General features: G+C 45.1%; 1 protein-coding gene across 2 annotated transcripts in view; it reads left to right on the top strand.

The window, feature by feature from the left end:
* Positions 1 to 27,852, top strand: part of PEPD (peptidase D) — a 206,995-nt gene that overhangs the window by 46,381 nt on the left and 132,762 nt on the right. For both annotated transcript variants that reach the window (XM_044270724.1, XM_044270723.1), the window contains exon 7: positions 116 to 160. In XM_044270724.1, coding sequence (XP_044126659.1) covers positions 116 to 160 — 45 coding nt within the window. The remainder of the gene's footprint in view (positions 1 to 115; positions 161 to 27,852) is intronic.

Genomic DNA, 27,852 nt, shown 5'->3' with positions numbered 1-27,852 from the left:
ATGAGCAGCGCCAAAGTTGTATCTTTTTTCTCACTCTATTCTTTTTATTGTGTGTGCGTCTCTTTACAGTATATTAAAACTGAAATGCTGAACCGTCAACTTTATTTTATTTCAGATTCACCGTGAACAACACCCTGCTTCACCCAGAAATCGTGGAATGGTAGGCGTCTTCAGTGTCTATGTATAGGGGAACTTGTCTCTTGTTTTTTTTTCTGCAAATATCTGTAGAATTGCTAAAAAAAAAAAAAGGTAACAAAAGGGGTATTCCGTTCTTATAAAGTGATGGTAGATCGCTGGGATATGCCATCACTTTATACACTGTGGGTGTCTTACCTCTGGGACTCCTATGATCTTGGGAATGAAGGCGACTCAGCAGTGGTTTAGCACTGTGATCTCAATGATCCATCTAGAGCAGGGATGGCCCTCCAGCTGTTGCAAAACTACAACTCCCAGCATGCCCAGACAGCCTACAGCTATCAACCTACAGCAGGGCATGGTGGGAATTGTAGTTTTACAACAGCTGGAGAGCCGCAGGTTGGCCAGCCCTGACCTAGAGTAAGCTCTCCCTAGGGTTGGCTGCAAACGGACAGAATTTAGTCTTTTTCTGCACCCAACGTACAGGTCACCAAGTCAGTTCACTGGGGTTTTGTGGCCGGGCTGCTGAAGTGAAGGAGATGCAGCGCTTAAGTGGTACATCCTCTTCCTTCTCAGTATCATGGGGGTCCAGGAGGTTGTCACCTAAAGTGATTGCATGCAATTATTTTAGATCAGGCATCCTCCAACTGCGGCCCTTCAGCTGTTATAAAACTACAACTCCCACAATGCCCTGCTGTAGGCTGATACCTGTAGGCTGTTCGGGCATGCTGGGAGTTGTAGTTTTGCAACAGCTGGAGGGCCGCAGTTTGAGGATGCCTGTTTTAGATGGTGAAAATGACCCTTTAAGACGAGTTATATTGAAGGACTGGGGACACTGAGGAAGAAACCCTTTGTTGTTGCATTCATGCCCTGATAATGATGCCTCCATTATAGCTACTGTGCAGCCATATGAAGGGATCCGCATTTTTGCGAATAGTGGAGTGTAAATGCAGAGCGCATATTGATAAACCTGACAATCACCTGGTTGTCCGTAGCTTTTTGAGGTTTGGGCACATTTACATATCTTACGGGGGTTTGTTGGCTCCCACATATCCCATTGATCTCTCCTTTCCCCAGAGCTACTGCTTATATAGGATCGCCAGCGACAAAGCTCAATACTTTTATTTTATTTTCCCTCCTTTTCGCGATTTTTAATAATTTACCACGTTCGTGTATTTTCACAACTAACTCACCATCTGGCAAATGAGGAATGAGCGCAATAAATCTGAAAAAAAATTCACGGGGGCCATGTAGCTGCCTTGATACAGAGGAACGGATAAATCAGACGAGAGGCAAACAAGGGGATTGTTAACGTCTGGCGGAGTGATAAAGGTCTGCGTCGTCCATGTTCTGTTTCTTGATGGAGAAAGAAAAAAAAAAAACGTTTACTCTTTAGACATTGGAATACCCAGGCCTTGTAAACGCCTCATTAATCGCACCGCCTGCCAAAGCGCGTTATGAAGCTCGCGAATTTACAAGCCTCACATCAAATTGGACACACCGCAGTCGTCCCTGAGGGAGAACGCATGGATGTGTTCCATAGATGATCCTATCAATACATGACTCCTTTATAGTGAGAGTCTTATAGCTGAGGACGGTTGTGCTTTGCTTAGGGGCAGTAAGACTACAAGTCTCAGCATGTCCTTTAATGTTACGCTACAAGGGGAAGAGGACTTTCTGTGGTGGAATTTGTTCCTGGGATTTTGAGGCGACTCCACAGATTTGTCTCAGATCTTATTTCCCACGGGTCTTAACTTGTGCGTGTAAAATCCTGCATTGAAAATTCACAGGATCAATTAACGTAACGCGTGTATTTTAAACATATTAAAATTTATTTCAATCTCTGCTTAGCTGCAGTATCTAATGGGACCCTGTGGTGGTCTGAATTCTATTTCTTGTCTCAACAGTGGCTCTGGTGGATGAGATTCACCTTCGGTCTCTCCCATGATTTACACTGCAGCTCTGCTTCTATGTGAAGATAAACATAAGCTTGCCAGTGAGTGTTGCTCATAGCTGCAATACTTAAAGGGGTTGGCCAGCAAACCTTATTTATCACCTAGTGTGAGGCTGTATGATTGCTGCTGGCGCCCCCAGTAGTCATAAGAACTGGGATACTGGAGTCCCTCGTATGAATGGAGAGGTAGTACTGGTCCATTCACTGCCCCAGTGGTGGGACACGCACCTATAAGACAAGGGGGGCATATCCTAGCGATATGCCCCTATTGTCTGTTATGAGACAACCCCTTTAAGCACCTTTCGAATTACGTCATTCATTTGCGCTGGGTAAAAAAAGAAAAATGATGGCAGTGTTCGGGCCGACCGCATGAATTTACTTTGTTTGCTTAAAATGTTTCATTATCAGAAATCTTCCCTCCGGTTATTTTGTATCTCTGTGCCTATACGGAAATAAGGAGAATGACAATTATTTTATTTTTTATTATCGCGTAATTCTGCAGATGGGTGAGATAACGTCTGCTGGAACAGAAGGTCATCTGCGAGACCCGCGACCATTAAACATCCATGATTCCTCCTGAACTAAAATGCTGTTTTATAATTGGGAATCGTGTCTTCCGAGCTGTAGCAATGTCATCAGTTTAAAGGCTAATTGCGATGAGCGGCTGGCGCCCACCTCTGGGGTTTCTCCATCATCCGTCTGAAAAGTATAGCAAATGTGAGGAGGTTATTTTCCTGCAAACGAGATCATGGGTTGTTATGAGGATTTTACTGGAACAGATCAGAATATTTATGGACTGATGCTGGAGAATAGTTAAAGTGTAAGTAATATTACTTTGTAAGGAGCGAATTCAGGTTTTGTGTTGCAGGGCTCCTAATTCTTCGCTTCTCAGCATCCAGATACTGGCTGGCCGCAGCCACCACTAGAGGGAGCTACTGAACTCCTGCTCGATGTGATGGCAGTGATCCAGCCCTCTAGTGGTGGTGGCTCCCCTCAGTGACTTTCCTCTAATCTGCATGGTCAGCCCATTCTTATCAATAGCCAATCGAGTGGCCTCTGATAATAGGTAAACTAAAGCCCAGGAGACAAATTGCCCCAGCGATTTACAAGCACAACTGCATTGTAATGATCGGTACGTCACAAAGGTTGGGCCTCCATCAAATGGGCCAGGAGAAGTGGCATATGGAGGCCAATGGCTGAGAAGAGTGTCAAAGACTTATGGCTTCCAGTATTGGAAAGTAGATGTCACTTCCCCTCCTTATTGTCTTAGGCTAGGGCTACACAGCGACAGTGTGGGATTTTCTGCGATCTGCGCTGCGATCCCATTCATTTCAATGGGATCACTGCTACTCGGCGATCCTGCCCATGACGTGTAGTCCTAGCTTTAAAGGGGTTCTCTCGCTTCAGGAAATGGCATTTATCATGTAGAGAAAGTTAACACAATGCACTTACTAATGTATTGTTATTATCCGTATTGCCTCCTTTGCTGGCTAGATTCATTTTTCCACCACATTATACACTTCCGTTTTCCATGGTTACAACCACCCTGCAATCCAGCAGCGGTGGCCGTGCTTGCACACTATAGGAAAAAGCACTAGCCTATGTGCGCTCCCACGGTCCTGGCCACGCTTTTTCCTATAGTGTGCAAGCACAACCACCACTGATGGATTGCAGGGTGGACGTAACCATAAAAGCAAAGCCATGTACAATGTGATGGGAAAATTAATCCTGATAATATCTGATTGAGACTGTTGGTGAAAACAGTCCCACTGATATTTCAAGATTAACAAAGCTCTGAGTGGCCCACAATGTAAGAAATGTGGGGAAATATCCTTGTTTAAAAATTAACTTTTATACGATATACATTAAAATATACACCTAAGGATGTATCACAAAACAAAACATATAGTCAAGGGGTTCTATGGGGTCGACACCATAGAACCCCTTGACTATATGTTTTGTTCTGTGATACATCCTTAGGTGTATATTTTAATGTATATCGTATAAAAGTTAATTTTTAAACAAGGATATTTCCCCACATTTCTTACATTGTGGGCCACTCGAAAATTAATCCTGCCAGCAAAGGAGGCAGCATGGAGAATCACAATACATTAGTAAGTGCCTTGTGTTAACTTTCTCTACATAATCAATGCCACTTACTGAAGTGACACAACCCCTTTAAGAAGACGACCCATGTCCATATACTGGGAGCGGCTCTGAATGACTGCCAGGTAATGCTACTTTTCACCGGCAGGTGTGGCTTGTTATGGCGCCCCATGGCAAAATAAAGGAGAGCGACGGGAGCTGGCCTCGTGGTGATCAGTATATCTCCGCACCACTTGAATTTTGAAAAGAGGGGGTGGCAAAGAACACCAGAACAAACTTCCCCCAGGATGTTGAGATCTGTTCTCCATGATAAGCTTGATGGGAATGACATTCTGGGTTAAAAAGGGAAAGTTAGCAAAGCCAACATTTTTGGGGAAAAATATCTTCAGGGACATCTAGGAAAGTTCTCTGCACCATCGCTGTCCGTTATCAACAGTGACTGGAAATGCACTTTATTGGGGATGTAATGGTTTGGCTCAGAGGAGTGAGAGGGGTGACCCCCCCACTATTATTTCACACCTACAGTTAGCGGTATGTAGGGTTGGCTGCCTTGTCATCGACGGCAAAATATTGAGATGTTCACTTTTTTTACTACAAAGATCAAACATTAGTTCTCCTCTCTTCTCCTGTCCCAAGTGATGAAACAGATGTTATATGACAACCTTGCAAATGCGCTGGGGAAGGAAAATCTGCTGGAGAGGTTTGATGGCAGCTGACAGATCCTTCCTAGTTGCAGCCTATGTCGGAGGCATGTCTTGTCTTCGGTGCTGCGGCTGCACCGTGCCATCGGGCTCAGCACTGCTCCATCTCACAAATCACCCTTTATTTCCCAATGACACATCTGCTCTCAGTCAACATGGCTGTCATGTTTGCACCTCACCCCTGAAAGCCTTGATCACATCCCATCTCTTCAGGGTTGCTGGTTTCTGCATTTTTACACTTGAAATATCCTTCATTCAGAAGAGAGATACTGAAATGTAACGCAATGTTTGTGGTATGGTCCTAGAACGTGGGGCGCATGCCTCCAGTCGCTGCCACGATTCTTTGCAGCTTGGGGCTTGTGCAACAATGTTTTTTAGTTATCTATTTCTAATAGAAATGAATGACATCTCCGATTTCCTTGTTGATAAAACCATTGACTCCTGTATTCTAAAAAACATGTCCTTTGTGGGTCAGTGATGTTAGGACTGCGGCTATCGATTTATTTTAGTAATCAAGTATTCTACCGATTAATCCAATGGTTAATTGGGGACTCTAATAAGAAAAAAACTAATTAAAAGGATGTTTTCCTTTATAAAAACTGCCATCATCAAACTCCCTGCCCTGTGTACGTCAGCATACAGTGCGGGCTGGTGGGTGACCATGGAGCGTAAGTAATAGCAAGGGCTTCACCCACGCTCCATGGTCACATGGCACAGACGATGACATCTGAAAGGGGAGAGTGCATTCATTTTTTGTATAGAGCCCATCCCTCCCGGGTATTACGTCTCCTATGCAAACGCCGGATTGCTAAGAACATTTTCCAGGGACAGTTATTATGGCGATTTTAGGGTTGGGAGTGGGGTATCTGTAGTGGTTTTTCCAGAAGAGGTATAGGAGTGAGAACGTTTTTCCAGGTGCTGAAACCCTGAACATTTAGAGGGGAAACACTTGGCCCATGTCAGTGCAGGCAGCTGAGGAGCCGTGAGAGGAGAGGAAAAGAATATGGAGGTGAAGAGAAAGAAGGAATTCATTTGTTTCTTAAAGGTGTTATCCTGGAGAAGATAATGATGACTTATCCTCAGAATAGTGTCATCATTATCATATTAGCGGGGGGTCCACATCCCGGCACTCCCACCAATCTGCTGTTTCTGATAGCCGCTGCGCTGACCGGAGCTCTGGTGAGTGCAGCAGCTTTCCGAGGACAGCACCATACCTCCTATAGTGGCTGTGCCTGGTATTGCAGCTTGAATGGAGCTTAGCTGCAACTAGGAAGAGGCTTCTTCTAACAACTGATTGGCGGGGGTCCCGGGTGTCGCACCCCTACAGATTTGATATTGATAACCTATCCTGAGGATAAGTCATTAATATCTTTTCCTGGATAACCCCTTTAAGACCTGGCTACACGTATATGTCTTCATATAAGATGGGGCCAGGGGCTATTCATAGTATTCAGTATATTGGGCAGACTAGATGGGCCAAACGGTTCTTATCTGCCGACACATTCTATGTTGCTTTGTTTCTATGGGGTTATTGTTTTCCAGTAACAGAAATGTTATTGTTTCCCAGATAACGGAGTCTTTGTCCTCATGACTGTGTCCTCCACAAATCCTCTTTATTGTGTTCTTATATGATATTTCCTGTTTATATTGTGTATTAGGACAAAGCTGCCCTTGTGCTGCCCCCATATTACTTGGCACCTTTCTCTTCTTGACGCTTTCTCACATCGGGAGCAGCGATCTGATTTTGGAGATATTAGATGTATTATTTCAAGTTTGGAACTAGTCTGTGTTTTTTAAAACTTTTTTTTAATTCATACTTTTTGGAAACTTTTTTAAGCACCAGGTTTTCATAAAAAAAAAAATCTAGCATTGCCTGAAGGGTGAGCATTGGGTGGCGTATAACACGTCGACTCCCATCATGCTTCAGGGCTCAGATTCATCTGATGTGATATTCTGTGAGTTTACAGTTTTCAGCAGTTTTCCTCTGTAACTTGCTGATGCTGACTTTTATTTATTTATTATGTTGTATCTAGTTTAATAAACTGAGAACTACCATAGGCAGACAACCTCTTTTTAAAGGGATTGGCCAACTGGTAAAAAATATTTGCAAATAATTGGTCGAAATGGTAAGAATGATGTAATGAGTTGAATGAATAATGACTTGATAGATTACATATCTCAGTGATGCCATTGCTTCTTCGTGCATTTTTGGGTACATGTCTCAGTTCTCAGTCATGTCATTGGCTTATTTATATGCATTTTCCTTATTTACATGACAGATCCATTTTAAACCTTTTCAATATAAGTGGCCCACACAGAGGTCCAAGGGAAGGTCGAATTGAATGTAGAAATAAAGGGGGTATTCTTGGTGATCAGGACATCAATGTTATGTATTCTGCCACGACTAATTTTACCATGATTACTCTGAAAAGGCCATGAGTTGCTCTATGGACTTCACTGTTTCAATTTTCTGAAACCAAAGGCGTATCGTTGGCAGGTTAAATTGACTCCACAGTGCTACAAGATCGGCCAGGATTGATCAAATAGCATGGCTTTCATATGGAAGGGGCAAGGGGATGTCTTACAGATGGAGCAGGAAGAGGTTGGGGGACTTGGGGCTCATACAGACAAACTCATTTCTTTTCCATTTCCTTTCCATTTTTTTGCAGTCGGTATGTGGAACCATTTACTTCAGAGGGTCCGCAAAAAAAAAAACGGAAATGATTCCGTGTGCATTCTATTTCCATATGTCTGCATGGCAGTTCCACAAAAAAGTTAGAACATGTCCTATTCTTGTCCGTTTTGCAGACAAGGATAGGCATTGTTACAATGGTTCCGCAAAAATGGTGGATGCAATGCGGATGTCACACGGACGTCATCCATTTTTTTTTGAAGATCCATGTTTTTCAGGCTGCAAAATGCATACGGTCGTGTGCATGAGCCCCTAGGGAGTACATGATCTGTGAACTTTGAGGCGAGTCACCAAATGGCATCTCAGAAACTGGTCAATTTTGGACAGTCCTTGAAAATGTTTAAGCCGGTTTCCTGGTGTATTGTACGTTATCGACAAATGGGAAGAGGCTATTAGTTTAGTTCGCTTAAGGGCCTTTTACACGGGCCGGGAATTGCACAAAGTAGTGACGATCGGGCGTGTAAATGTACCGCCGAGTACCCTATTAGCGAGCGAAACGCTCATTCATCGGGTAATTGGATCATTTGTGCGAACACAAAAATCCTTGTTTCCCGACAGCAGATCGCGGTGTGTAAACACAATCTACTGCTGGGAAACAAGTCGCTATGAGGAAGAGCGATGGCATTAGTGATCGCTCCTCCCCAAAATCAGGAGGAGATCGGTGAATGTAAATGCAGGGGTCTCCTCCACCAGCGATCAGCAGAAGTAGCTGTGCCTGGTATTGCAGCTCAGCCCCTCTGACTTGAATGGAGCTGAGCGGCACCTAGACCATGTGACCGATGAACGGTGATGTCAGGAAGAGGCTGTGGCCCTCAAGGCTTCTTCTAACAACTGATTGGCGGGGGTCCCGGGTGTCGCACCCCTGCAGATTTGATATTGGTAACCCTGAGGATAAGTCATGAATATATTTTCCTGGATAACCCCTTTAAGACCTGGCTACACGTATATTTATGGGGTTATTGTTTTCCAGTAACAGAAATGTTATTGTTTCCCAGATAACGGAGTCTTTTGTCCTCATGACTGTGTCCTCCACAAATCCTCCTTATTGCGTGCTTATATGATATTTCCTGTTTATATTGTGTATTAGGACAAAGCTGCCCTTGTGCTGCCTCCATATTTTTGGCAGCTTTCTCTTCTTGACGCTTTCTCACATCGGGAGCAGCGATCTGATTTTGGAGATATTAGATGTATTATTTCAAGTCTGTGTTTTTCAAAACTTTTTTTTAAAACTTTTTTTTTAAGCACCAGGTTTTAATTAAGAATCTAGCATTGCCTGAGGGGTCAGCATTGGGTGGTGTATAACACGACGACTCCCATCATGCTTCAGGGCTCAGATTCATCTAATGTGATATTCTATGAGTTTGCAGTTTTCCTCTGTAACTTGCTGATGATTACTTTATTTTATTATGTTGTACCTAGTTTGTACCTAAACTGAGAACTACCATCTGATCAGTCGGCATAGCAGACAACCTCTTTTTAAAGGGATTGGCCAACTGGTAAAAAATATTTGCAAATGGCTCCTAATCGGGTTCTTCTGGGACGAACATCTATCAGTCTGGATATTTTCTCCTGCAGTGCAGGAGATGCCCTTTGGGTGACTGGTGTAAATTCCGTGTGCTGCCCCTGGGTGCTCCATACTCATCAGGTACCCATGAAGGAATGCTCTCCACAAGACCTCTGATGGTGTCGTGTAGTATCTGACAGCAGATCTTTCCTGTCTTGTAAATGGCTCTGTGTGGCCTTCATGGTTCGGACAAGTTTTTCCAGCAGATCCCACAGATGGATTGAGATCTGGGGAATTTAGAGGCCAAATGAATACCTTGAACTCTTTGTCTTGTTCCTCAAACCATTCCTGAATAATATCTGCAATGTGACCTGACCATTATCATACTCAATGAGGCCACTGCCAATATGGCGCACTGCCGCCATGAAGTGCTTGGTCTGTACAATGTTTCCGTAAGTAGTACTTATCACATCCTCATGAATGCCGAGACCCAAGTTTTCAGCAAAACATTGCCCAGAGCAGTGATGGGCAAACTGCGGCTCTCCAGCTGTTGTAAAACTACCTATCCCATCATGCTCTGCTGTAGGCTGATAGCTGTAGGCAGATTGGGCATACTGTGAGTTGTAGTTTAACAACAGCTGGAGAGCCGCAGTTTGCCCATCCCTGGCCCAGGGCATCGCACTGCCTCCGTCGGCTTGTCTTCTTCCCGTTGTGCATCTAGTGACATCTCGTCCCTAGGTAAGTGATGTCCGCTCACCTGGCCGTCTACCTGATGTAACGTGATTCATCAGACCAGGCCTCCTCCTTCCATTGCCCCAAGGCCAAGTTCTGATGCTCACATACCCATTATAGGCACCTTTGGTGGTGGACAGGTGCTGGCATGGGCACTCTGACCAGTCTGCAGTTACACAGTGCCATAAACAACAAGCTATGATGTATTTTGTGTCCTGACACCTGTCTATCATAGCCAGCAGGAACGTTTTCTGCAATTTACTTGGATCGGACCAGGTCAGCTGGCCTTCACTCCCCACAACCATCAGTGAGCCTTTGGGCGCCCATGATCCTGCACACCCGTTGTCTTTTCTTGTGCCACTTTTGGAAGGTGCTGATCACTGCATGTCGGGAAAACCACACAAGACAAACCAGTTTGGAGATGCTCCGAACCAGTCCTCTAGCCTTCACAGATCAGGAAATAGCCAAGCCAGTGAATGGAAGGTGGCAGTCCTCGTTCACTTTGGGAACCCCTTTCTAGAAATAGGTGTGGGTCACACCTCTGGGACCCGCACCTATCTGACATTGGTGGCATTTCCTAGCAATATGCCACCAAGGTCTGAGACGAGACAACCCCTTTAATGAATGTAATTCGCTTCACCTGTCATTGGTTTTAATGTTATTTTACTCTTTGCTGTCTTTATACAGTTTTGCTGATTGAATAGATTTTTAGGTAAATAATAGTAAAGCCTTAATTGCAGCTTTACGTTTGTCTAGATCCTTCAAGCGTCTAGTGATCACAATGTTTTCTCTCCCGGCAGTCGAGACGCAAAGTCTTCATTATGCAGAATTTCCAATATTCGCCTGCAGAAGTAATTTAGTACGTTGGTGACATTTTCAACTACAGCCTTAAGTTTACAATCTTCGCAGAATCCACCGAGCCATCTGCATTTAGATCCGGACAGTTGTGAATAATGTCTCCTATAGATTACACAATATTACAACGATGAATATTTTAAGCCCTCAAAATGGTTCATTAAACGCTATAGGCTTAAAAACGGGAGCAATAAATTGTACATCGCTTCCCCCGTCGAGAATTTAAGAGTAAAATCATTTACATAAAACTCCACACACTTTTTTTTTATTATTATGCAAATGATAAAGCATTTCCATATACCTTCCTTAATAAATGAGCCGCTTCCCCCTAAGACCTGCGTATACATATTCATAGGCTGGAAAATTAATTAATTTTCGCCCCGCCAAAAAGAAAAAAAATGGCTGACAGGGAAGGGTTAAATAAACGGCTGGATCTCGTCTTTTGTATGCAGCTTGCAAACATTGACTTGATGTTATTCATTGATTTGAATAAGCTTTTCAGGAGCAATTAATTAGTTCTCTTTCATTCGGTCTAAAATTTTCTTTTGATTTACAAATCTGATTAAAATTAGAATAGATGTCCGCATCAGGATGAGATGAGCGAGGTCTACCTAGATCCAAAGAAATCTATTTTACTTTTAATTTAGAATTAATTCTTATTCCATTTGCATTTAACAGTGATGCCGTGTTCTTAAACCATCTTAGAAGTTGTCACAGCCCCCCCCCCTTTTTGCTTACATCACAGCGTAGTAATATAAGCGTGCATTATATTTTAGAACCATATCCCATCGTGCGCAACAGGATCTGCTGAATATGGGATGTCTGTGGAGCTGGGCAGTTGGATCCTGCCTGATTGGCTTCCTACCTGTCTAAGGCTTGTTTCACACTTGTGTGAAACAGATCCGGCAGGCGGTTCCAGCTGGGAACAGATCCGGCTGGGAACAGATCCGGCTGGGAACAGATCCGGCAGGCGGTTCCGGCTGGGAACAGATCCGGCAGGCGGTTCCGCCTGGGAACAGATCCGGCAGGAGGTTCCGCCTGGGAACAGATCCGGCAGGAGGTTCCGCCGGGGAACAGATCCGGCAGGAGGTTCCGCCGGGGAACAGATCCGGCAGGAGGTTCCGCCGGGGAACAGATCCGGCAGGAGGTTCCGTCTGGGAACAGATCCGGCAGGAGGTTCCGCCTGGGGACAGATCCGGCAGGAGGTTCCGCCGGGGGACAGATCCGGCAGGAGGTTCCGCCGGGGGACAGATCCGGCAGGAGGTTCCGCCGGGGGCCAGATCCGGCAGGAGGTTCCGCCGGGGGACAGATCCGGCAGGAGGTTCCGCCGGGGGACAGATCCGGCAGGAGGTTCCGCCGGGGGACAGATCCGGCAGGAGGTTCCGCCGGGGGACAGATCCGGCAGGAGGTTCCGCCGGGGGACAGATCCGGCAGGAGGTTCCGCCGGGGGACAGATCCGGCAGGAGGGGATCAGCCTTTCGGATCTGTCCTTGCTGCGCGCAGCCGTGCATTGCCGGCGTTCAGTCCAGCCCAATTCACTATAATGGGGTCAGGCGGAGATCCAGCTGCAACCCCGCAAATATGCTGAGGAGCGGCCGAACAAATACCACTGCACTCGGTAGTTTTTGTTCGGCCGCTCCTCGGCATATTTGTGGGGTTGCAGCTGGATCTCTGCCGGAACCCATTATAGTGAATGGAGCTGGAGGGATTACCGCCTGCACCTGGCAAGGAAGGACCCGACAGGCTGTTCCCAGCCAAACCAGCCAGATCTACTTAACGCAAGTGTGAAACAAGCCTAAAGTTGCCCATTCCCATGAGATAAGTTAGTTGAAAAGTACAATTTTGGTTGACGATCATTTAAAAATTTAATGGGATGGCCAATAGCAAACTTCTATTTTCCAAAAATGTGATCTGTCACATTGGAAAATATCTGAAAGTAGAGGTCAATGGCAAGATCAGCTGAACTGCACTTTCTGAAAGCCCCTGATCGGCTAGTTTAGTCTGTAAAGTTTCTGGTGCGATCCTTCCCCACAGATGGTTAATTGGGGGAGATTGATCAAAAGTGCAGCAAACGAAAAGTGGCTTAGTTGTCCTTAGCAACCAATCAGATTAATCCTTTCATTTACAAAGGAGGAAAATGAAAGGTGGCATCGTATTGCTTGCTATGGCAGCTAAGCCGCTTTTCCTCTCCCCGTTGTGTCCGATCATAATCTCATGTGTCGCTTAATTCTTTGTTTCCTCTGGAGATAAGCAGTGCCAGAGTTGTCTGGCAGCCACTTATCCCCCAAAATTTATAATAGTAATATGCACAACGGGCCAGGCCAAACATGCTTTAAAGGGGTGATCCCATGATTAATCATACATCATACAGTACATGACCCAGAGATCTCGGCATTCATTGCTGCAATTGCTCTGCTAGATATATTTCAGCCTGGCAGAACCATGGGAGTGTCCTTTCTGCTGCAGCTCAAGGGGAGTGTCCTTCCTCAGGCAGTGTGATCTGGGAAGCAGCTGACGGATTAAACTGAGCATGTGCGGCCATCTCAGTGAGCCAGACAGAGAAATAGGAAGAAAAAAAAAACAGCAGGTGGCGCTATACAGATACACTTTGTTGAATAGCTCAGTGGCTATATAAAATTTTTAATTACAGGCAATTACAAAAGTCTTCAGATCCAGGTGCTGGTTTGTAAACAGTAGGATATTTTTCATGGGACAATCACGTTAAGGGCTTATCTAGTACATAAATGTTGATGACTGGTCAGTGCTGGTCTGACTCCCAGCACACTCATCGATCACCTGTTGACCTCTGACAAGCACTGCGGCCTTCTCATACTATACCAAGCACAGCGCCATACATTGTATAGTGGTTGTGCCAGGTATTGCAGCTGAAACCCTCTTAATTTGAATGGGACTGAGCTGCACAAAGGCCACGTAACCGATGGACGTGACGTCACAGGCTGAAGAATAGGCTGTGGCTCCCTCCATCAACAATTGATTAGTGGGTGTCCGACTCCCAGCACCCCCGCCAATCAGATATTGATGACATGTCCTTGTGGAGTTGAACTGCAATACTAGACACAACCCATGGACAAGGGTGGTGCTGTTTTTGGAAGAAGGCAGACATGTTTTAATAATCCTGGACAATCCCTTTAAGTCCTAAAAAAACCCTTAATAAGGACTCATGCACATGGCTGTATGTCCGCAAAAAACGGATCCGCAAAAAATATGGAACGGAACAGCTGGCCCCTAATAGAACAGTCCTATCCTTGTCTGTAATGCGGACATTAATAGGACATGTTCTATTTTTTTGCGGAATGGAAATACGGACACGGAATAACTTTCGTTTTTTTGGGGAACCATTGAATTAAATATTTCTGCATATGGTCCGCAAAAAAAAAACGGAACGGACATGGAAAGAAAATATGTTTGTATGCATGAGGCCTAAGCAGGATGTAGGGGAGGATAGTCTCCAAAAATGACAGTGATGTCTAAGACCAACTGCAGAGAAGATTCAGATGCGGTCTAACATGAAGTAGCGTCCTACCATCTGGCTCTGGGAAGGGGCGCCCCCAATTGTAAAGTGTCAGAATCGCTTCTGCACCAATTTCTTCAGATGTTTTGTAATTTGCGATGTAAGTCTACAAACAACTAACATCGCTTTCCAAGAAGAGCTGGCCGATGATCGAGAGTTGTCGCTGTCCTCTACAAAGTACATAGGATCAGTATTACAAGCCCGGAGACCACTTGGGGCCTAGAAGACGTCTCACCGTCTCCCGCAGACCTGACTTGCATACTATGGCCATGCCTGATGGTTCCAGGGGCCATGGAGATCTGGAGGGATTAACGATTCTGAAGCGAAAATGGATTGTAATATATCTAATCCCTCAAATCCTGATGGACGTCTCCATTTTTTTTTTCCTTTCAAGCAGGATTAGCCCACGATCAGTAATGACAAAGCTGGGCTTTCCAAGTCCAGAGTGTCACGTTTGACTGTCACAGTAATGAGATATTCGCGGGGACTCATATCAGTCACCTAATTAGTACGTAATTAGTGTAAAGCCTCCAGACCCTGGCTTTTCTCAGGATAGACTGGACTGGGGCCATTATAAATGTACAGGATATACATCCGGTATGTGCGTGCTCTGCGGTATTAGACAGCTCGGAAAATAGCTTTATTTATAGGGTGTTTTCTCAGGATTCATGTACAAAATCAAAATCATAAGTTCTAACAAAGCTAGAACCAGCCCTGTACCGCACATGGGTCCAGAGATCTCCACATTCACTGCTCCAATTGCTCTGCTAGATTCTGTTGAGTCTGGAAGCTCAAGGGGCATGTCCTTCCTGCTGCAGCTCTCTCCCTATCACAGCTTAGGGGCGTGTCCATTCTGCCGCAGCTCTCTCTCTATCACAGCTTAGGGGCGTGTCCATTCTGCCGCAGCTCTCTCCCTATCACAGCTTAGGGGCGTGTCCATTCTGCCGCAGCTCTCTCTCTATCACAGCTTAGGGGCGTGTCCATTCTGCCGCAGCTCTCTCTCTATCACAGCTTAGGGGCATGCCCTTTCTGTTGCAGCGCTCTCCCTATCACAGCTTAGGGGCATGTCCTTTCTGCCGCAGCTCTCTCCCTATCACAGCTTAGGGGCGTGTCCATTCTGCCGCAGCTGTCTCCCTATCACAGTTTAGGGGCGTGTCCATTCTGCCGCAGTTCTCCCCCTGTAACTGCTACAGCTTCTAAAAGAACATACGGCTGGTGGCAGCTGAAGATTTAAACTGAGAATGTGCGACCACCTGAGTGAGATGGACGATATGTTAGATGAAGAACAAACAGCAGGTTAAATAATTAACTGGCAATACTAAGGGAATCATTTATCAAACTGGTGTATATCAAACATTTTCAAAAGGAGCTGTCAAAAATGAAAGGTGGAATCTGGTTGCTATGGGCAACTAAGCCAGTTCTACTTTGCACCAGTTTGATAAATGACCCCCTAAATTTTCAATTACATGCAGTTGCAAAGTTATTCATATCCCTGTGCTGGTTTGAAAAATGTAGAATTGTTTTGTGTTCTCTTTGGGAAAAAGCTTTGTGGCAACTAAGTCTACTTTCACACTGGCGTTTTGGCTTTCCGTTTGCGAGATCCGTTTCAGGGCTCTCACAAGCCGTCCAAAAAGGATCAGTTTTGCCCTAATATATTCTGAATGGATAAGGATCCGCTCAGAATGCATCACTTTGGCTCCGTTCCGTGTCCATTCCGCTCTGGAGACTGCTTGCAGCGTTTTGGTGTCCATCTGACGAAACGGAGCCAAACGGATCCGTCCTGACACAATGTAAGTCAATGGGGACGGATCCGTTTTCACTGACACAATATGGCACAATAGAAATCGGATCCGTCCCCCATTGACTTTCAATGGTGCTCAAGACGGATCCGTTTTGGCTACGTTAAATATAATACAAACGGATCCGTTCTGAACGGATGCATGCAGTTGTATTATCTGAACGGATGCGACTGTGCAGATCCATGACAGATCCGCACCAAACGCGAGTGTGAAAGTAGCCTAATATAACCGCCATTCTAACTTCTGAAAGGCTAATCCACTTAGTATGCCGTTACATACCTATGGAACTGTGTAGTAAGTCATCGGAATCTGGGAAAGCTGAGTGACCACCTCCATTTAGCATTTGCTCTCACCCAGCTTTCTCAGACTTTGCGCCATTTATTTTTGTTATGAAGTAGACCGTTACCCAGCTGCTTAGATTATAGCGCCGCTCTGCACATGTAATCACTTCCGTGAATAATCCCCTACGCTGATGCTTTCCATTTGGCAGGGAGCGTTGAGCCTTTCCTAACCAGCCCTGGAGCTGATCAGGGGTAATTAATAGTGCATGTTTATCTGTCTCCCACCTTCCATACTTGCCGGGTTTTCTTGCCAAAAATAAGATGAAGCGTTCCAATTATTTCTGTTCAGTACCTGTGTGCAGGCAGCTCCTCCGTGTGTCTAAGGGAAGGGCTGTACACGGGACGAGCAGCGAGTGCATTAAATAAATCATATTAATAAATAAACTATCAGTCTGGTTGACTCAACTAGGATGGAAATGTGTCACGGACGTTCCCCCGACAGGTGGCAGGAGATCGGTGAGACTGGCAACATGTGGTTTGATCTGACAGGTTTTCCTTATGGATCAATAGGCATCTGTGTTGTTTCTGGTAATGACCCCTTGCCCTCAGATGTTGCTAATGTGGTCATTTAACCTTCCTTATTTATTGTCGCTTCTCCCACAATGCTGTGCGGTTTATAGTTTCAGTTGTGGAAAGCTGGTGTGTGGATCTCGGCGGAGTTCCTTGTGCTTCCATAGCCCCTTTGAAGTTAGGTCTTTCCTTTCCCTTTTTGTATTTTGTTTGTGTGTTCCATTTCCCTATTGTTTGTATTAGGCCTGAAGGAGACTCCTGTTTGTCCTTCCTTTTAGAGGAACAGGTAGTCTTGTCCCTGCCATTAGTACCAGGGTCTTATAGGGCTAAATAGGACTCTAGGTATTCCTGCGCATGAACACACCTACCTCTGGGGTCTGTTCATACCTGTAGTCAGGATTTTAGTTAGGGTTTTACTAGGAGTGTCCATCTTCCTTCCCTGTTCCCCCCCCCTTCCCTCTTATGCGCGGTGTGGTGTTTCCCTCCCACACCGAAGCATGACAGAATGATTGCCGGCAGTGGCCGACATTGCAGCGAAGAACTGTCGTGAGCGCCGTAATTCTCATTGTGTCAGAGAGTGAGCTTACTGCTGTACATCCCATACTTTATTGTCCACAGGGGGAAGGATTATAGTAGTCATATTCTTGTCCATAGGAGCAGTATTATAGTAGTCATATTCTTGTCCATAGGAGCAGTATTATAGTAATATTTTTGTACATAGGAGGCAGTATTACAGTAGTTATATTCTTGTACATAGGAGCAGTATTATAGTAGTTATATTCTTGTACATAGGAGGCAGTATTATAGTAGTTATATTCTTGTATATAGGAGTCAGTATTATAGTAGTTATATTTTTGTACATAGGAGCAGTATTATAGTAGTTATATTCTTGTCCATAGGAGCAGTATTATAGTAGTTATATTCTTGTACATAGGAGCGGTATTATAGTAATATTCTTGAACATAGAAGCAGTATTATAGTAGTTATATTCTTGTACATAGAAGTATTATAGTAGTTATATTCTTGCACGTAGGAGGCAGTATTATAGTAGTCATATTCTTGTACTTAGGAGCAGTATAATATTAGTTATATTCTTCTACATAGGGGAAAGTACTATAGTAGTTATATTCTAGTACATGGGAGCAGTATTATAGTAGTTATATTCTAGTACATGGGAGCAGTATTATAGTAGTTATTTTCTTGTACATAGGAGACAGTATTATAGTAGTTATATTCTTGTACATAGAAGTATTATAGTAGTTATATTCTTGCACGTAGGAGGCAGTATTATACTAGTCATATTCTTGTACTTAGGAGCAGTATAATATTAGTTATATTCTTCTACATAGGGGAAAGTACTATAGTAGTTATATTCTTAACCATATTTCTTTTTATTGAAAGAAAAAGCAGCGGCTAAACGCCCATACATGACTGCATCACATTGACAATGAATCACAATATGAGTCCCACATTTACATCATGCATAGACATCACATACAATCACAATTATCAAACATAAAATAAAATTCAGTCAAGGGGTGGGAGACATAGGTGGGGAACACATAAGAGGGGAAGGAACGGGGGAACAGGGAAGTGGGAGAAACTGCTCTGTTAAGCAAAGTGTCTGTATGTTTTCCATGGAGACCACAGTTTTAGGAAGCGGGGACGCGAGTTAGTTTCCCAGTGTGCCAGCTCCTCAAAACGGTAAATCTGGTCGACCTTGTCCGTCCACATTAGGGTAGTCGGGGGAGAATCATTTTTCCATAGAAAAGGAATAAGCAGCTTAGCTGCTGTGAGCAACATGGTCGGGAGGTTATCCTTGGCAGGGGTGAGGGTTGTATTGGGGCACCATAACAAAATAAGTTTAGCATCCAGAACTATCCTAGAGTTGCAGATTTGGTTGATCAATGGCTCAATTGATCTCCAAAATGTCTGAATTTTCCGACAGAACCACCAAATATGCGACAGGGAACCAGTTTCCAAGCCGCACCTCCAACAAGCTTCTGGAACTTCCGGGTTCAACTTGTGTAAGAATTCAGGTGTCTTATACCATCTACTGAGCAGTTTGAAAGAATTCTCCTGAATCCTCACACAGCGGTTAAAGCCGTGTGAATGTGCCAAAATAAAGGCTCTTTCCGGCTCCGTAAGGCACAAAGAGAGCTCCCTCTCCCAGGAGGTTAGGAAACGGAGCTCCGGGGGGAGTGAGGAGAGTATTTCTCTATACATCTGAGATAGCGGTCTAGTGGCAGGTTTAGTGGCCATGACCTTCTTCTCAAGCCAAGATAAAGAGTTGTTAACAGGAAGGGACCTAACACCCCCTATAATATCTCTCTTAAAGTCAGCCAGATGGAAAAATGGCGCAGTCTTGACCTCGGGGAGGTCCAACAACAGATCCAAATTCAAGCTGCCATCCGGTAATAGGACATCCCGCAGAAACTTGCCAGCGAGCCTAGACCAAATACCGGAGGGGCCTAAGATGGATGGATGGAAGTAATTTTGTAGTAGTTGAAGTGGCATACCTGGGTTAGGGAAGTTGAATGTTTGAGATTGAACCATTTTAGACCACTCTACCAGCATACCCTTCCAGACCAGGGAGGATGCGTAATGGTTAGCCGAAAAGGCTCGGACCCCCCACAAGGTGAGCTGATCCTGATTAGTGAGCAGCGCAGACTCCAGGCGAGAGCAAAGGGAGCTAGATTGACAAGACATAGCGGCTACGCATCTACAGAGTTGTACAGCAGTGTAATATACCTTAATATCTGGCATCCCGAAGCCTCCGAGCTTCTTATCCCTAGTGAGGACTGAATAGGCAATACGAGGAGATTTGCCATTCCAGAGGAAGCGTGTGAACACCCGGCGGACTTCTGCGAAATATGAGTTTGGTAACCAAATAGGGAGGGTCTGTAGCAGATATAGGAATTTGGGGAGGATAAAAGTTTTAAGGTAATTTTTCCTACCAACCCAAGATACGAAAGGTAGTTTCAGAGTCTGGAGGTGGGTACGAACTGATTGAAGCAGCGGCGTATAATTGAGTGAGGCCAACTCCTGGATATTGGCCGATATGCGAGTCCCCAGGAACGTAATGTCCCTGGTAGCCCACACAAATGGAGTATCGCGTTTAAGCGTATTAATCACAGCTTGGGAGCATGAAATATTTAGTGCCATAGACTTCCCATAATTAATTTTAAAATTAGATATGAACCCAAAGTCCTCAAATAAATTTAACAACTTAGGTAGAGCTTCTCTGGGGTTAGATGTTATAACCAAAAGGTCGTCCGCAAATGCTGCAGTAACATGGATGCCGGCGCCCACTTGGAGGCCTTTTATATCTGGGTCCGCCCTAATCTTACACAGAAGAGTCTCCATCACCAATACGAATAGTGCCGGAGACAGGGGGCACCCCTGCCTTGTCCCATTAGTGATGTGAAATGGAGGGGATAATGTACCATTAACTTTGACCACGGCAGAGGGGGCCGAGTATAAAGTGTAGATGGCAGCAATAAACTGATCAGAAAGACCAAACCTCGACAGGGCCCGAGACATAAACTGCCAGCTGACCCTGTCGAAGGCCTTCTCCGCATCAGTGCTCACCAACACTAAAGGTTTCGCAGATTTCTTGGCCTTGTGTATAAGGTGAAGAAGCCGAATCGTGTTTTCCGACCCCTGTCTGCCGTGGACAAAGCCCACTTGCTCTCCATGGACAATGTCGGGAAGTACACCCTGAAGTCTGGTAGCTAAGATTTTCGCCCACCACTTCACATCAGTATTGAGCAAGGAGATCGGCCTATAATTACTGCAGCAAGTCGGGTCCTTATTCTCCTTATGCAGGACTGTAATGTGCGCCAATAAGGAGTGAGGGGCAAGGGAGCCTCCAGAGAGGAGATAATTGCACAAATTCTTAAAACGGGGGATTAAGAGATCCTGGAAGGATTTGTAGTAAATGATGGAAAAACCATCCGGGCCCGGGCTTTTACCCGAGGGGATGGACATGAGCACCTTATGGATTTCAGAGTCAGTAACCGGTCTAGTTAAGTGGGCCGCTTTTGTTTGGGATATGGAAGGAAGGTCTAGAGACTGTAAAAATTTGTCCGTGGCGTCTGAGAGGTCACCAGGGGTGGCCCCGTTAGGGGGAGGTAGATTATACAGAGCCTCATAAAAGGCGCAGAAAGCCTTAGCAATATCAGGGGTAGATTTATGCACCTTCCCGTTTGGATCTTTAATAGAGGAAACAAAGGAGTCAGAGAATTGCTTCTTAACTATGGCCGACATCAACCTGTTTCCTCTATTTCCATGGGCGTAGGCCTTAAACCTAGAACGCAGTACCAGCTTTGCCGAAGTGATATTCAGCATATTTTTTAGATGTGTCCTAGCTTCCGTGAGTTCCGCTAGGGTATGAAGGGCCTGTGATTCCTTGTGCGAGGATTCAAGGCGGGCAATTTTCGTCAATAGTGCATCAAGAGCCTGCGTCCTCCGTTTCTTCACATAAGCCCCTAAGGCAATGAGTTCCCCCCTTAACACTACTTTATGAGATTCCCATAATATGGAAGGGGAGGGAGGGGAGTCGGGGGTATCATTTAGCGCGAAAAACTCAGAGATGGAGGCTTTAATCTTACAAGCATGAGCGGGGTCTAGAATTAAAGTGTCATTCAGACGCCATAGACGTTCTTTTTTCTGTGGGCCAGACAGGGAAAAGTGGATGATAACAGGAGCGTGGTCAGAAAGTGTAATGGGGCCTATACAAGCCCTGGAGACATTACGCAGATGTGACTCAGAGAGGAATAAGTAATCTAACCTGTGAAAGGAGGCTTTGGCATGGGAATAATAGGAAAAATCCCGACCGTTGGGGTTTAGTGAGCGCCATACATCTAAGACCTTCAGTTTCTTCAGAGAGATTTTCAACCGTCTCAGGAGCCTATAAGAAACAGAAGGTCTGCCTGTGGAGGTATCAATGGCAGGGTCTAAGGCAACGTTGAAATCGCCCCCTAAAATGAGCAATCCCTCTGTGAACGAGGAGAGAAGGCCTAAGGTTTGAACGAGCCATGGGACTTGGCCTCTATTAGGGGCATACAAATTGGCAAAGGTCACAGGAGACTCACCCAAAACACCCTTCACGAAGATATATCTGCCCTCTGGGTCCACAGTAGTAGCAGAGTGTTTGAAGGGGAGGCTTCTGTGCACAGCTACACTAACCCCCCTGCTGGCAGTGCTATAGGTACTGTGGAACCATTGGGCAAACTTCCTAGGGGGAAGGTTAGGAACCTTACCCGATTTAAAGTGAGTCTCCTGTAAGAAAGCCACTGAAACTTTGTCCCTCAAAAGGAGGGAGAGAGTCTGGGACCTTTTGCATGGCTCGTTCAAACCATGTACATTTAAAGAAGCAACTACAATAGACGCCATTGCATTAGTAAATCACACAAATGCCTACACAGAGTGACCATGGAAATGCTTAGTAGCACCCAGTAGTTCAGAGCAGGGAAAGGGAAGGTAGAAAAAGGGGATAGACAAAACACGACAAAATAATGAAACAGTAAGAAAACAAACCGGTAATAAACCAGCACAGAAAACATGAGATCTAGAGAGAAGTAAATGCTTCACTTATCGTCAGCCCAGACAGGGTTGAGCTGACGAGGGGGCAAGTAAAGCACCTTGCGGTCTCTAACAATGGACCAACCAAAATATGTCCAGCACAGGGAACTCGCCGGTCCTTGCCCTGCATAGGGGTAGCGATACCTGCAACAGCAGGAAAAATGTCCAGGAAAAATAAAGGAAAGTCTCCTAATCGACCTGTCATGGTAAACAGAGCAGTAAACAAAGAACAGCAGAGGAGGAGAACTCCTACATACAGGTCCTTCTAAAAAAATTAGCATATTGTGATAAAGTTCATTATTTTCTGTAATGTACTAATAAACATTAGACTTTCATATATTTTAGATTCATTACACACCAACTGAAGTAGTTCAAGCCTTTTATTGTTTTAATATTGATGATTTTGGCATACAGCTCATGAAAACCCAAAATTCCTATCTAAAAAAATTAGCATATTTAATCCGACCAATAAAAGAATAGTGTTTTTAATACAAAAAAAGTCAACCTTCAAATAATTATGTTCAGTTATGCACTCAATACTTGGTCGGGAATCCTTTTGCAGAAACGACTGCTTCAATGCGGCGTGGCATGGAGTAAATCAGCCTGTGGCACTGCTGAGGTGTTATGGAGGCCCAGGATGCTTCGATAGCGGCCTTAAGCTCATCCAGAGTGTTGGGTCTTGCGTCTCTCAACTTTCTCTTCCCAATATCCCACAGATTCTCTATGGGGTTCAGGTCAGGAGAGTTGGCAGGCCAATTGAGCACAGTAATACCATGGTCAGTAAACCATTTACCAGTGGTCTTGGCACTGTGAGCAGGTGCCAGGTCGTGCTGAAAAATGAAATCTTCATCTCCATAAAGCTTTTCAGCAGATGGAAGCATGAAGTGCTCCAAAATCTCCTGATAGCTAGCTGCATTGACCCTGCCCTTGATAAAACACAGTGGACCAACACCAGCAGCTGACATGGCACCCCAGACCATCACTGACTGTGGGTACTTGACACTGGACTTCAGGCATTTTCCTCTCCCCAGTCTTCCTCCAGACTCTGGCACCTTGATTTCCGAATGACATGCAACAGTCCAGTGCTGCTTCTCTGTAGCCCAGGTCAGGCGCTTCTGCCGCTGTTTCTGGTTCAAAAGTGGCTTGACCTGCGGAATGCGGCACCTGTAGCCCATTTCCTGCACACGCCTGTACACGGTGGCTCTGGATGTTTCTACTCCAGACTCAGTCCACTGCTTCCGCAGGTCCCCCAAGGTCTGGAATCGGTTCTTCTCCACAATCTTCCTCAGGGTCTGGTCACCTCTTCTCGTTGTGCAGCGTTTTCTGCCACACTTTTTCCTTCCCACAGACTTCCCACTGAGGTGCCTTGATACAGCACTCTGGGAACAGCCTATTCGTTCAGAAATTTATTTCTGTGTCTTACCCTCTTGCTTGAGGCTGTCAATGATGGCCTTCTGGACAGCAGTCAGGTCGGCAGTCTTGCCCATGATTGCGGTTTTGAGTAATGAACCAGGCTGGGAGTTTTTAAAAGCCTCAGGAATCTTTTGCAGGTGTTTAGAGTTAATTAGTTGATTCAGATGATTAGGTTAATAGCTCGTTTAGAGAACCTTTTTATGATATGCTAATTTTTTGAGATAGGAATTTGGGGTTTTCATGAGCTGTATGCCAAAATCATCAATATTAAAACAATAAAAGGTTTGAACTACTTCAGTTGGTGTGTAATGAATCTAAAATATATGAAAGTCTAATGTTTATCAGTACATTACAGAAAATAATGAACTTTATCACAATATGCTAATTTTTTGAGAAGGACCTGTATAAAACTGAGAAACCTGAGAATGAAAAACAGTCACCTCCAGGCCTGGAGAGAGCTAGCAGGAACCACATGGGTCGTCATGCGTTAGAAAATGGCGATCAGGTGGGGCTCCTTTCCATCCTGCCCCTTCCCAGACGATCAGATTTCCCAGCCGAAACCTTCTGCCAGTTAGCAGCACGAGGTGGAGCTGGTAGGGGCCCATCTTGGTCGGCCGGGAGCCAGGAAGGGATGTCAACCGGGGGCACCCCAAGCGCTTCCCAAACCGAGGCCAGATCCTGAGGAGAACGAACGGTGAGTAATTTACCATTTCTGGAAATCGCCAACCCGAAAGGGTACAGCCATCTGAATGGAATCGATGATTTCTTCAAGACATCCAGAAGAGGCCGCAGCAGGCGCCGTTTGGCCAAAGTGGACGGAGCCAGGTCTTGAAACATCTGAATCGGTACGTTGTCGTACTCCAGGGCTTCCGATTCCCGCTGTTTCTGTAGGAGGGCCGCAGTGTCGACAAAGCTCAATAAGCCGCAGATCACATCCCGCGGTGGTTCCTGCGGCTTTGGTCTAGGGCGCAATGCCCTGTGTATACGCTCGATCACTATTCCGGCCGCCCTCTCTGCGCCCAGTAGGTTTGAGAATATTTCGCGCGCTACTGACGGCAAGGCCTCTACCGCATGCGATTCAGGTAGGCCCCGTATGCGGATATTCCGCCTGCGACTGCGGTTTTCCTGGTCTTCTAGTTTCAGGAAAGCATCATTCAATAAGGCCTTGTGGGCCGCCAATACATCTGCGGCTTTACTTTCGTACATCATGATGTCTTCTTGAGCAGACTCCAGGGAGACAACTCTCTGGCCTAGATGCTTCAGGTCATCTTTAATGTCAGATAAGCCTTGCTTGAGAGGTGAGAGAGCTGAATCAAGGACTCTCTTAAGGGTCCGTTCAGAAAGCGGTGGGTCGCGTGGGCGTCTATCTGAGATATCAGAGCCACTTCCCGCATCGTGCATCGGAGTCGTGAGTAATGGATGCCGCCATGTTAGGGCCTCTCTGCACAGCAAGCCTCGGAGTTTTCCTGAGGAACTTTTCCATTTCTGGCTGCTTGGAGCGTAGTGGGGTCGTCTCTGAACTGCCTCTGGACTTGTCCTTGCCAGTCTTCCCCATATTAGTGCAAATTATAGCTTAATTTAGGGCAAAGGAGCCGGAATGCTGGAGGAGCTCAAGCTCGTGCGGCCATTCAGCAGCGTGGCTAGGCTCCGCCCCCTATAGTAGTTATATTCTTGTACATAGGAGCAGTATTATAGTAGTTATATTCTAGTACATGGGAGCAGTATTATAGTAGTTATTTTCTTGTACATAGGAGACAGTATTATAGTAGTTATATTCTTGTACATAGGAGGCAGTATTATAGTAGTTATATTCTTGTACATAGGGGGCAGTATTATAGTAGTGTTATTCTTGTCGATAAGGAGCAGTAATATAATAGTTATATTCTTGTACATAGGAGGCGGTATCATAAAATAGGAGTGTACAGGACAAGACCAGCATCCATGAATGAATTTAGCCTTTGCTTAGAAAAATTTAAATCAGCAGGAACAGAAGATACTTCCTAAATCTTTTGACATTATAGAGGCCTTAATCAAAGCTACAATATTTACAGCATTAGGTCTGAATCATAGCAGTGTTTTATATTTTTGCACACAGGATGCAGTATTACAGTGCTTTTCGATGAGCCTATATTTAGGTAGATTATTGGGGACGAATGTTCCCGCAGCACTTGTTCCCAACAATCTGCTCATGTAAAGGTGCAGCCGATCACCCATTGAACGAACTAAACGCTTGTTCATTGGGTGAAACAGTCGCTAGCGCTGGCAAGTAAATGATCATTTCTGGGCAGCAGATTGGACGGTTTAAAGAGCGAACTACTGCCCAGAAACAAGGCAACCGTATGAGGACGAGCGATGGCAATAGCCAACGCTTGTCCTCATACTGTGGAGGTGATCGCCGCATGTAAATGCAGCACTTCACCTCCTCAAGCTTGGCTTCACCTCGCCCCCTCGAAATCCACCTTTAGCGCTATTGTATTTCTATACTTAGTGGGCAGTAGTGGTCTCATTACATCCATATGTAAATCTACTCTCATTAATGGTTCCATTGCAGTGTTCCTGCCCTCTTTCTTCCTTCCACACTCCGTGTCCAGAACTATTTTTAGAGCGTGACATTTATGCGCTCTCGTATTTTAATCAGAAGTTGAAAGGTTTCTTGAACATATCTAATTGGCATCTGGAGCCACAAGGCGGGCGGCAGAGGTGTGAAGCAAGGTCCAGAGCAGTCGATTGTGTTCACATACTGAGGGTTGTATTGCGCGGTTCCTCCGAACCTGTGCTGGTCATTATGAGCTGTGAGATTCTTCATCTTCGTTTTAATTAACTCTGTGAAATTTCTCCTGCTATGTGTTGTGTCATTCGCACATGTCGAGGATGTGAAGGTTGTGTGGGAGGATTAGCACTTCTGGTAACTTTTATTATATCGTGTTATAAGTCTTTGGCTCATTCTGGGGGGGTTTGATCCATATACGTACGGTATGCTGGAGATTTCTCTGTGCTTGGTGTGGCCATCCCTGTGGGTCTTTATGTGACGTTCAGGTCCTGGCTTCATACTTATAGCATAAATTCCCCTAAGTCTTTGCTTGCTGCATTAAGAAGATTACACAGTTGAATGAGGATTGAGGGAAAATCTCTGTTTTCAGGACATAAAATAAGTTTCTAGTCCCTTTAGAGTCGTTAAGCTGACAGTAGTTTCTGGTTCCCAAAGCCTGGTTACATCAGAGCCTTTGGTGTTTATTGTGTATTATAAGCCATTATTTCTATGGCCAGTAAGAGCTTCATGTGACTGGCGAGGCCTTTCCCTGCAAATTCGGAACAATCAGTATATTAAAAACTTTCTCTTAAGGCTCATGCACACGACCGTATGTATGTTGCAGTCCCCAAAACACAGATCAGCAAAATAAACCGATGACGTCCGTGTTTTTCATGCTTTTTATTTTTTTGGGGGGGTCCATGCCTGTCCTTGTCCGCAAAACAGACAAGAATAAGGCCCCTTTCACACGGGCGGTAATTTTCATGCATCACTTGTGTGTTGCGTGAAAATCGCAGCATGCTCCTCTTTGTGCGTTTTTTTTTCACTTAACGCAGGCCCCATAGATATGAATGGGGTTGCGTGAAAATCGCAAGCATCCGCAAGCAAGTGCGGTGCGATTTTAACGCACGGTTGCTAGGTGACTATCGGGACCCGATCATTATTATTTTCCCTTATAACATGGTTATAAGGGAAAATAATAGCATTCTGAATACAGAATGCATAGTATAATAGGCCTGGAGGGGTTAAAAAAAAAAATATATATATATATATATATATTTTAACTCACCTTAATCCACTTGTTCGCGCAGCCGGCATCTCTTCTGTCTTCTTTCTTCAGGTCCTGGGTAAAGGACCTGTGGTGACGTCACTGCGCTCATCACATGGTCCATCACCATGGTGATGGATTATGTGAATGACCATTTGATGAGCGTAGTGACGTCATCAAAAAAGAAGACGGAAG

Source organism: Bufo gargarizans, chromosome 10, assembly GCF_014858855.1.
Source record: "Bufo gargarizans isolate SCDJY-AF-19 chromosome 10, ASM1485885v1, whole genome shotgun sequence".
Taxonomy (NCBI): domain Eukaryota; kingdom Metazoa; phylum Chordata; class Amphibia; order Anura; family Bufonidae; genus Bufo; species Bufo gargarizans.
The sequence above is the reverse complement of the archived record's forward strand: the minus strand, read 5'-3'. Positions and strand labels throughout refer to the sequence as shown.